The sequence below is a fragment of the Ostrinia nubilalis genome, chromosome 4, assembly GCF_963855985.1.
Source record: "Ostrinia nubilalis chromosome 4, ilOstNubi1.1, whole genome shotgun sequence".
NCBI classification, from domain to species: Eukaryota; Metazoa; Arthropoda; class Insecta; order Lepidoptera; family Crambidae; genus Ostrinia; species Ostrinia nubilalis.
Window position 1 is genome coordinate 11,364,366 of NC_087091.1, and position 12,721 is coordinate 11,377,086.

Genomic DNA, 12,721 nt, shown 5'->3' on the forward strand with positions numbered 1-12,721 from the left:
GAAAAACTTTTTAGTGCTAGAGATTGCAATAATCTCATTTAAATGACCTGTGGATATAATTGATGTTTACTGTCCGTGGTGTATATCTTTTCTCAAAGGTTACTATACTTTGTTTGTTACCTGTTGTGATCCGCTTTGCAAAGGGAAGTCGAACCTTTACTTCGAACTCCTATGTTTTTCTGATTAATATCGTTGCTGATTCAGTGACAGTTTAACTTTCCCCCGGGACAAACTTGACTTTCACTGGTTGGGTTTTTAATTTTATTGTCGGACAAGCTGTAGATCTTGGCTGGAGTTGCAGCGGTGGAAACGAGAGATGGGAATAGAACCTCTAGATGTAAACATCGTCACTAAAGGCCTACTGTAATAAATCTACATTGTCTTATCGGACTCTAATGACGCGTATTGTACGATTCCTATTGAAGGTGCGTCAATAATAGCATTAGTTGGTACATTGTGCAACCACAAACCACCGTCCTGAATTTACCATACAATGCTCATTTAATCTATTCTGTCTATAGATTAGATCATGTCCAATGAGTAAACGCACTCCATTTAAAACTTTGCAGTGTGTTAGCGCATTGTATTGTTATTTCATTTTGAACAGTGTGGATTAACTACCCAATAAAATGACAGGATGAAGTTTTGCTTTGTGTGCATATTGTTAAGTAGACGAATTAGGGCAATGTGAAAATTTTGAATTCTAGCTCTGTATGAAATATGAAATCCGGAATTAGCTATAGTTATCCTCCAGTGTCTTTCAAATGTGTATATTAACTAGGTATCGCATGTATATGTATAGGCAGTTGCATCCCAACTTGAACACTAAATAATAAACAAAGGAATTCCAATTCTTTAGTCAGAATGACGCAAATTTACGGATGTTCGCGGAGAAACGAATGCGAGGACAGCGCGGAATAACCTATTTATATGCATGGCTACATAATAACTTTGTTTTCGTCAAGTGATCTGTCACGAACTTACGAACTCACTTCTTACTACAGCTCTACTAACGGATTTATCGATATTTTCAACTCTTTCACTGTCCCTGATTTCCGTATCATTGACTAATAAACTGTTAGGTATCTGAAAAACAAAAGACGTCGGTGAATTTAATGCAAGTTACTTTAATGTAAAAGAAAAACTTTGCTATGATGATTTTTTTTCAGTTGTCAGGAAGTGGGTTTAATCCAGTTTAAAAGATCTGAATCAAACTTAATAGGTAGAAACATTGCAAATTAAATAAAAGCTTGAATATAAAAATGAAAATATTCTTTTGACTCAATATTTCGCATTGACTTTGTAAATAAATTTACGTTCGATGTTTTACTTTTTATTCTTTTTCCGGGTCCTGTAAAGAATAAAATATTAAAAACAGAATTATGAGCGACTGGCTCGCCTATTAAAAGGCACTTGTTCCCAATAAAGGCACAGAAAAATCTCGAGCAAGTGCGACAAGAGGCCCCGGCTATTACGCCTTAATGGAGCTTTATCGATGAGTTTGCCTGTTTTTTATTTATTTATTATAGACTACAATTAAAAGTCATTATTAATAAATGTTTTGTATAATGTAGGTACTCGTACTTGTATCACAGTTGACACAGGCAACATTTACAAAGTTTTTTAGCTCTTCTTGCTTATCCCATATGTCCAGAACTATTTAGGTCTCAGATTTTTATGTCATTTGTTTAATTTACACCTTTTTTATAGGCATCGCAAGAGAACATGCACCATTGGGCCGTTTTCGTACCTCTATAATATGGGTTATCCATAGTTTTAATTTTAAAGTAGATAATTATAAGTACACGTTTTTACATTAAAATGCAATATTTTACTAGGTATTTTGATTATGAAAACCAAAACTGTTACATGTCTAGCTTTGACACTAAAAGTTATAAACTATCTAGATAGGTGGATAATGTTGTGACGCGCCCCGCGACGCATCGACAGCCCTAGCACCCAGCACAGAGATTTTGACAACCCTACGGCTGCGCGGCCGCACGCCGCACGGACCGAGCTAATATAAGAGACGGCGGCGACCGCGGGCGCCTAGCATTCGCTCGGGAGCCATTGTAACAGCCAGACGTTCGCGCGCGCGTCTATCATTCCCTCGGCTGCATTGCAAAGAGTCCCTAGCGAATAGCTATCCACATTGTTCCCTACTAACACTAACTGTTCGACTTTGGCTTGATCCGATACCTCGTCATTAATCCGCGGCTTGCCATAAAGCGTCGTGTCGAGACGTTCTATCGTTGATAGCCAACCGGTTCTCGTCCGTACCGAGTAGTGCATGAGATACTCATCCCGAACCTGCGGTAGCAATCCTGCTGCCACCCTTCCTGAACTTCACACCCCCTCGCCCCGTAGGTCCAACGCCTTTCCCCAGTGGTCGCGCTCACTATTGAGGCTTCGGTCTCTGGCTCGAGCTAATCGGACCACATCCTACCCCCCTAGTTATAAGTATCCAGACTAACACTCGATAAACCTCGCACAGGGCGCCGCCCCTCTCGCGGATACGAAAGCTAGTTAACGGGACGCGAACCGGGCGCGTCGTTATTCCTCTTGTTGTAATTAGTAAATTGTGATATAACTTGTAAAGTACTTGTAAACTTGCTCATTATTAAACGATAGCGATTTAGAGTCAGTGAAACTAGAATAAGTAAACCATTGTGGAACCTAGATTATAAAGTGCCATTGTGTTATTGATTGTGCGTTTCCTTGGTCAAATATCCCTGTAGGCATCCTGGATAGGTACACATCCCTCATCGCAGAAGGCGAACTGGGACTTAGTACTAAACAGCGGGGTGTCAGACTGAGCTAGCTAAGACGCCCCGTTGCAATGGCGCCCAACTAAATAACCCACGGAACCTACAGGGACCACCAGATCGCTAGAGAAGCGAAAGACCAAAAAGGAAAGCAAAACCTCGCACCAAATTGATAATCACACATGTCAGAACCGACATCTTGGATATACAAACTCAAGAAGACAGAACTTGAGAACGAGTGCAAAAGAAGAAACATAAAAACGGAGAACAGAACCGTACAAGAACTGAGACAGAACCTCACAGAAGTACTCAGAACCAAGCAATCCCGTCAACCAATCCAGTCCGCCAGTAAATCCGCCGAAAACAGTGAGTCAGAAACCGATTTTGAAGACACAGAGATGCACCAAGAACCAAACATGTCGTACACCATGGATCAGACCGAAAACATAACATCCAGATGGAACCTAAGCTTCGATACATACAACGACCCGGTGGAGTTCCTAGAGCAACTGGACGAACTCATGTCATCGGGCGAGGTCAAGCCAGATAAAGTGCTCAAAGTGCTCCCCAGATTCCTGAAAGGAAAGGCCGTACTGTGGTATAGAAATAACAAAAACTCGTTCACTACATGGAACGAATTCATAGAACTCTTCAAGTTGACATTTGTGAGCCGTGACAGTGACCTGTTAGCTAAAATAGTGAACTATAGGCAACATTACCGCCAAAAATTCACAGACTACCTGATTGAAATTCAAACACTCATGCGCAGATACGCAATAATGTCAAAAGAAGAAGAACTAAATAGAATCTACGAAAACATGAACACAAAATACAAGTTTTATATCAAGAAATCAGAAGTCGACTCGATAAGCAAATTAATTCAACTGGCAAACGACTATGAAAATGTCACAGCAGAACGTCAAACTAGCTTCACAGAACGAGAACCACGAAATGATCACCACGAAACAAGCACAAATCAAGGACACAAGGAGACGGCATCATACATACACAATTACAACACAAATACTTGCTGCTGGAGCTGTGGAAAACAAGGACACTCGATGAAAGATTGCAGAAATAAGAAAATACTATTTTGTAACGGTTGTGGCAAGATCGGCAAAATGAGTAAACAGTGTTGTAAGAAAACAAGTGAGTACACACAGGCCATGACAATGAACACAAGTCCGCAAATTAAAGATAACCGTCCCTTCGTAGATGTATCGATACTAGGCGAAAAATATCAAGCACTCGTAGACACCGGCGCCACAAGATCATACATCAACGACCAAGTGTACAAGAAATTCTTAAAAAGAAACCTGAAACCGAAAACAGTAAGCATAACAGCTAGCATGACAGATGGGCACACAACTCGAATTAAAGAAGCACTAGACTTGGAAATAAAAATAAAAGGAAAAACAATTAACCACCAAGTGTTATATCATCCACAAATCACGACTATACTGATCGGCATGGACATATTAAATAGAATAGGAGCCAAAATAGAATGGCCCAAAGATAATATCAAGCAAGGGGAACAAGTGGGAACAACAACAAGAAAAAGTACAGAAACCAACATCGTACCCACATACGAAATGGCCGAAATACCGACAAGTAAGAAAAAACACAAGATCAAACCAGCACACGAAAAACCAATCAAGAAAAAAGACTATTCACGGAACCCTAAAAGTCAAGAAGTAATAAATAAACACGTATCACGCTTAAAACAAGAAACAAAAGAAGACTGGATCCAAAAGAAAATTCAAGAAATACAAAAAACCGGAAATAAGGACTATAAAATGTCAAACAGCAAATTATACAAGAAAATAATAAATCACGCATACGGACCGAGAACAGAAACATCATCAAACTGGAAATTATGCATAAACAACAATGAAAAAAACCAGATCCTGAAAGAAAACCACGATACACCAACCGCAGGCCATCTAGGAACAGCGAAAACACTGAACAAAATATCACAGAGATATTATTGGCCCGGTATGTACAGAGATGTGTCAACGTACGTCAAGAACTGCAAAACCTGCCAAGTTAACAACGCACGCAAACCCTGGAGCGCAGTGTCTACAGACCCGAGTAGACCACTACCCAAATCATCAAACCGGTCCACAGACTGGACCGAAATCCTCGATGTCGACACCGTCGACCACCCACAAGACCTGGACTGGCGCGAGTCCGGCCCTGGAGAGGAGCCGACCCGAGCCGAGGACCAGACCAGGAGGCGGCCGGGGAGAAAGAAGAGGCGCGGCCAAATCCAGAACCAGCTAAACAAGGCCAGTAACATTTACTCGTAGCTTAACTTTATACCTAAGTTAGGTTTCTAATAGATAGATACAAAGTAGGTACTTAGTAATTGTCTAGTCAGTTCTCGTTAAAGTAACTTTCTCAGTATTTAAAAACAAGTCAATAATATATAAGTATTAATTAACATTACATAGTAACCCTGTATGATCTAAATCATTCAGTTCTTGAATTTAATCTCGCTAAATATCACATACCAATAGCCTATAAGTATTAATTATCATTAGATAATAACCCTGTATAATTTAAATAGTTAAAGTGTTCTATTTAATCTCGTTAAATAACTATTGACGCAAATCGCATTGTTATTTACCTACTCGTAACTCGCAACCTAAACTCACATAAATAACAAACCGGTTTGCTACGCGTCAATAGTACTACCAGTTTCTCGATAACTTTTAAATACTCGTAGTAAACAAACATTGTAAGAACGATTCACCGAGCGAGCTCATTTGCATATTATCAGTGATACGTATTTTTTTCTATTCGCCACGGCCGGCACTCGCTCGCTAGATGATTCATAACTAGATTTTACCTGCCTAATGTTCGCGCGCCGCGCCAAGCTGCATTCCATTTACATTAGGAAATATTGTTTATTGTAACTAAAACTTAACCCTTTAACTGCCATTGTCTTGTATAACTTTTAATAATTATAGAAATTATTAACATTAATCAGATGCCTATTCTGAGTATAGTAATTTAAATAATTAAACTAGTAAACTAGAAATATTAACAACAAGTGCCATGCATACTATTATTGTATCAAAGAAATATTTTAAATTGAATACTCGTAACAACAAAGTAAACAACTCGTTTAATTAGTTCATTGGTTAATTGTAAACAAAAAATTAAAGGTATCTTAATAACATTGTTTCAAAACTAAGTTAGCTAAAATTAGCGTTTAATTAGTTCATTGTAAGCAAAAAAAATTAAAGGTATTTTAATAACATTGTTTCAAAACTAAGTTAGCTAAAATTAGCGTTAAATTAGTTCATTGTAAGCAAAAAAAATTAAAGGTATCTCAATAACATTGTTTCAAGACCAAGTTAGCTAATATTATTATAAGTAAATAAATGCACTGTCATGTTTTAAATAAGGAGTTATTATTGGGCTAATGATAAAGTACAAGTTCAGTCATGTTTTATATTTTAATTTTTACTCGTTATGAAGTTACCCAAAAATAACTTATTATTAACATGAATTATAGTTGTTCATGTAGAACCTTTATGTACCAGACTTGTGATTTTTCCAGGTAAAAATCTCCAAAACAAGGGAGGATGTGACGCGCCCCGCGACGCATCGACAGCCCTAGCACCCAGCACAGAGATTTTGACAACCCTACGGCTGCGCGGCCGCACGCCGCACGGACCGAGCTAATATAAGAGACGGCGGCGACCGCGGGCGCCTAGCATTCGCTCGGGAGCCATTGTAACAGCCAGACGTTCGCGCGCGCGTCTATCATTCCCTCGGCTGCATTGCAAAGAGTCCCTAGCGAATAGCTATCCACATTGTTCCCTACTAACACTAACTGTTCGACTTTGGCTTGATCCGATACCTCGTCATTAATCCGCGGCTTGCCATAAAGCGTCGTGTCGAGACGTTCTATCGTTGATAGCCAACCGGTTCTCGTCCGTACCGAGTAGTGCATGAGATACTCATCCCGAACCTGCGGTAGCAATCCTGCTGCCACCCTTCCTGAACTTCACACCCCCTCGCCCCGTAGGTCCAACGCCTTTCCCCAGTGGTCGCGCTCACTATTGAGGCTTCGGTCTCTGGCTCGAGCTAATCGGACCACATCCTACCCCCCTAGTTATAAGTATCCAGACTAACACTCGATAAACCTCGCACAGGGCGCCGCCCCTCTCGCGGATACGAAAGCTAGTTAACGGGACGCGAACCGGGCGCGTCGTTATTCCTCTTGTTGTAATTAGTAAATTGTGATATAACTTGTAAAGTACTTGTAAACTTGCTCATTATTAAACGATAGCGATTTAGAGTCAGTGAAACTAGAATAAGTAAACCATTGTGGAACCTAGATTATAAAGTGCCATTGTGTTATTGATTGTGCGTTTCCTTGGTCAAATATCCCTGTAGGCATCCTGGATAGGTACACATCCCTCATCGCAGAAGGCGAACTGGGACTTAGTACTAAACAGCGGGGTGTCAGACTGAGCTAGCTAAGACGCCCCGTTGCAATGTTAAGACAACTAATTATATTGTGTACAGTTTACACAACTTTAAGCCATGTTTCAGCAGCAAACAAACATTATACAGAAACTATAAAATTTATAAAAGGTTACCTTATCATAATAAAGGGTTTGGTTCTTATAAATTACCGACAGAAAACCTAATATTAAACAATCCCACACCTACAAGTATGTACATTATTGTTTATATAGGAAAAAGGAAAATAAAATCCATCGTAATCCGCTCTTATTTATTGCGTCAGAATTGAGTGTGTTGATCTACTTACTTTCATAATTAGTGAACCACCTTGGCAACCCTTAGGCTGAATGCACCATCTTACTTTAACATTGAAAAACATCAAAAATCTGTCAAACTCCATACAAAAAACACCGGTATACCGTCATAGTTACCATTATAGTTAGATGGTGCAACTCAGCCTTAAAGTACTTATGAAAGGTTTGGTGCTATCACGTAATGCTTTGTTTATTGCGAGAACGCCTCTGGTAATATTGACAACAGGTGCGCTATATTAATGTTCTTCTGGACGGAAAATGGACGATGGACAGTGTGAGACGAGAGATATTGCTTTTTTTCCACATAAACGTGGGGTAACGCCCGTATTCACAAACGATGCTTGCTTATGTGAAGCAGCAAATCGAACGCACAGCGTTGAATAGAGCTCTGTGAGTGTTTGTGTGTCATCCTGTGCGTCCACGCGGACTTTGAGACCTCATAGTAATGTTTGTGAAAACGGGCGTAAATGTTTTTATAGAGAGTAGAGAGTCCATATTAGAGCTGTAATTGGACTTCTAGGAACTACAATCCACTGGCTATGTTTTTTTAACCGCACTAAGGGAAATCCTCTGATATATTAACCAAAACCTCGCGTCGATACTTGATGTCCTGTCAGGTAACGTAGTGACCACTAAATGTCCGGCTTGTAAAACCAGCCAATTAAATTTTACCTATTGTTTTGCGCAATACGCTCAGTCAGTGTCACTGATCCGATCCGATAAGGAGAGTAGATTTAATATCAACAATGGTAGATTAAGGGCCGATTTACCCTCAATCGGGGTTTCAGATAGCTTTTAACTGAAGAATAAACTTGTCATTTTGATATATTTGTCATACTGAAACTGTCAATGTGCCAAACTTATTCTTCAGTTAAAAGTTATTCGACGATTGGAAAATCAGCCCTAAATTGTTGTAACTAAATCCAAGCTACGAAATTCGTAGCATCGTAGCACCGTAGCACTACTTATCTTATGCAATGAAAATTCATCCTGCGTCTTTCAGTGATGATAAAACCGGACTAAAACCAGTACCATAATAACGTTAAAGACGTGTTAGCAAAAAAAGTTTAGCATTGCTTAAGTCGTGCTTAATTAATATAACCGTATAATAATATGAACACACGACACTAAACACTTTTGGGTCTTATACAGTTGTAATAGGAGCAAAGGAACAAAAGTGAGTACGAGTAGTCTGATTGTTATCGTCTGACATAATTTTACTCATCTTCCCCTTATTTCATTACAAATGTACCTACCAAACATTTAACCGCCTCTATGGTAAAACAGTCATCTAGTAGTTAAGCTAGCAATATCAAGCGTGGTGAGATTTTTTTTAAATCTGTCTGGAAGAATTTATATAGCATAAGCATTACACTTACCAACAACTCGCATGTAAGCGCTCTTGTACACCGTGTGGAAGAACGGCGCGTCGGCGGAGACTTCGCAGCGGTAGCGGCCGCTGAGCCCCCTCGTGGCGCCTCGTAGCACTACCTGCTGCGCGCCCGAACGCGATACCTGCGAAGAATACACATTATTTATTATTGCAATTTTATAATAAAGTATTGTATATCAGTATCGAAGTTAACGCATAAGAAACCGCATTTAACGCCAGTATAGTAAACGCAGATAGATTGTTTGAACATATTAAGTATTTATTATAAAGGCGCACTTAATCCAACTACAATAAGTTTCCATAGTTTTAAACTTGCTATACACAACGAAAAATACCTTGGTAAATTTAGGGAACTAAATTTTAATATGTAAGAGCCATTGGAATTCGTTCTCTATTATATTATTGACCAAGCCATTTTTGAAAGTCACTACTCTGCAACCAGATATTAGGAAAATCTTTTTTATGTTCGGTAAAGCCTTTGTTCGTTCGTCCTTTCCTGTTCTTATCTTTCCAATTTTATTTTGGTGAAATTCAATGCTATAGATGACCACCTGGCCTAGTGGAAAGCTTATCCGGTTATGACGTTAGTTGCGGTTACGGGTTTGAAACTCGTCAGCGAACAAATTAGTGTATGACCACGAGTATTTATACCCAGAGTTTTGAGTTTGTCGTAGAGTTTGTGTAATATTTAAGGATGTTTGTTTATTCAACATCTACAATCTGCAGTAAATTGGGTGCGATGCTGGATAAAATACTTATTATTATTTATTACCGAGTTTACGGTTTAGGTCGTTACGGTACCATATCGGTGCCGGAGCGGCTTAAAACACTCGCAAATATTTTCTCCAAGCCAATTTATCATTGATTACAGGTGGCAGTCGCTGCTCATGCGTAATTTATACGTAAGCCGCGTAATCCCATTACAAGGAGACGTGTGCACTTTACCGTACGCAGCTGCTAGCGACTCAAATTGAGCTAAAAGCTTCGATCCATCTTACGGAAAGTCGGTCCACTTTGAGAAACCTCCGAACTAAATCATGGCGCCCGTTTCAAGACGCCTGACCCGATTTTCAAGGACTCGCTGCGAACGGATCCGAGGGTGGTTTGACTTATCCCGATGTAAAGTTTGAGTGTTCGTTATTCTCTGAAAGGGTTTTTAATGTATTATTTTGGCACAATGTTATAGCTCCGCGGTGGCGACGTGCCAGCAGCTAAAGGTTTAACGTGCCCGCCCGACGAGGTTCTTAAGTGATTTTTTGCTGCGCTCTCCACGAAGGCAGTTTAACGAACTAGCAAGATGTCGCAGAGCCATTGACCCATATATAATCACAGTTATGATGTTGTTTATGGTCGCGCTTAAGCGGGCCATTTGCGTGAGAAATATTGTTTCTTTCCACTCCAGCGTTTACGTCTAAGTTAATGACGGAGGTGAGAGTTTACTTGCATACTTTCAATGGCCACTCTCGTTGTTGAAAACGAAATTACTTTGCAGATAAGCTAAGTTAATTCGTACTTTGTAATTTAGTTTCCCTTTTAGCTGTAATAAAGGCGATACCAATCTGTCTTTTAAATTCTCAAAGTTGTTGGACGAGGACAAAAGGAAACATTAAAGCGCTGAAAGTAATTTCAAAGCAGGTGTTTCGAGATATGAAAACAGTACAGGAATATTTGTAGTATTGATGGATTGCTCTATTAAAATTGTGAGCCTGGGAAGGTGATCTATCATTGAACTATTTATCATTCAGCAGTCATTACTCTTATCGAGTGGCAAGCCTGTCGTTAATCACCAACTCTCGGTCGTAGAACACTTAAGATTATTCGCGATCTTTCAAATCGATGGAAATTACTCCAAAGTACTTTAATAATAAATCCTTTCGATATAATCGATGAGGTAAGTTTCAGATTTCGTCTGATTTCATTTACCTGATTTTGAATAGACTAACTTTACCGATTTAATGGAGTCAAATACATGTATAAGTACATCTACACTACTATACGTAAATAAAATAATGTGTTATTGATTGATTGCATCTTAAAGGTTTTATCAGTCTTTTCATGCCTAGATTTTGATTGCTAACGTTTTTGTTACCTAAAATACAGCCTGCACAAACATGAAAGCCATTTTGCGAAGTTATCCAGCCTCGTTTACGAGTTGTCTGTAGCAGACAAATGATATTGCGAGTGCTAATGAAATTAATTAGCAATTACGGTAGCATTTTGGATTTACATCAAATTACATTTCGTTTTTACGCTTGACATATTAAAGTACCTAAAGAAATCAACCTGATTGTGAAATATTTAATTTGAATGAATGTTGCGTACTTAATATCGTAGGTACAACTTTTGTTGAAGAGTTTACAATGCAATTCGCACATTCACAATGTTATGTGTGATAACAACAAGAATTACCGATAAATTCCATTTGAATATTTGTTTAATCATTTGTTTGTCATCACATTGTTATTGCTTACCCAATTTTGATAGTTACATTAGCATACAGACAACATTTTCGGTTTTGCTGTGAAATCTGATGGAATCCCAGGGGAGTAGCACATTATGGAGTTATTAGTTCAGTGTTATTAGGTAAACATTCCCTCTTCCAATAACAATTGTTGTGTGTTTTATGTAACACATTGTTTAGGAATAGATTAGTTTTATCCATTATCAAATAAAATTATTCCCACCGGGTCCATGAAATTTTAAAAATAAACTAAGAAAATGCTTTTTTATTTCTAACTAGCTGACCCGGCGAACTTTGTTCCGCCTTAATGGCAATAAATAACGGGATAAAAAGTATCCTATGTCCTTCTCCTGGCTCTAAACTACCTCCCTGACAATTTTCAGCTAAATCAGTTCAGCCGTTCTTGAGTTATAAGTGGAGTAACTAACACGACTTTCTTTTATATAATAAGATATAGATTTCGTGGAACTCTCCGTTGGGAATCAAAGTTCAAACTTACATTTTTTTAAAACAATAGAGCTGTGGACCTTTGTGAATAACACCCGTATTCACAAACGATGCTTGATTAAGTGATGCATCAAATCGAACGCACAGCGTTGAATAGAGCTCTGTGATTGGTTCGTGTGTCCACGCGCATTGTGAGACCTCATAGTAATATTTGTGAATGTCTTGAGGTATACCTACTGGATATAAATAGCTAATCAATTTTTAAAGCTGATTCTCTAACAAAAAATGTGCGCCATTGCAGTTAACTACCGTGACTAGCGCTCTATTCTCATTTTATCATCAAAAGGATATCGAATCTGAAGAAAATAACAACCTGAATTTAATAGCATTATCTTACAGTAATTCATTTAAGATTGTTATCACGAATATTGACTTTTGATTTACCTTAAAATTTTTCAAGGGAAGTTTTTTTACTTAAAGTTATCAATAATCTTTGAATAACCCAAATCATTTTATTAATATCTCTGATATCCCAGTGACATTCACAGTCGTAACCAATAACAGAACTGAATTTAGCAAATACAGTGTGAGTCACGTTAAAGTGTACATATGAATTAAGATAAAACTAGACCTATTTTATTTATCGACAAAAAAGAGGTCAAAATTTTTTTGAGATTTTTTTTTAATTTTTTATAGATTTTTTTTTTCTTTCAATTACTTATTGTAAAGAAAACGTAATAACTTTTAAACTAAGAGTTATATCCTGATAAAATAAAAACAGTAATAATGCTAAATAACAGGCGATACTAAAAAATACATGAAATACCCAGAAAATGCCAACAAATAATAAAAAATTATA

The 12,721-nt window shown here is 38.3% G+C and overlaps 1 protein-coding gene across 1 annotated transcript in view; it reads right to left on the bottom strand.

The window, feature by feature from the left end:
• Positions 1-12,721, bottom strand: part of LOC135071104 (uncharacterized) — a 53,639-nt gene that overhangs the window by 15,502 nt on the left and 25,416 nt on the right. Inside the window, exon 4 of the mRNA XM_063964867.1 lies at positions 8,941-9,076. Coding sequence (XP_063820937.1) covers positions 8,941-9,076 — 136 coding nt within the window. The remainder of the gene's footprint in view (positions 1-8,940; positions 9,077-12,721) is intronic.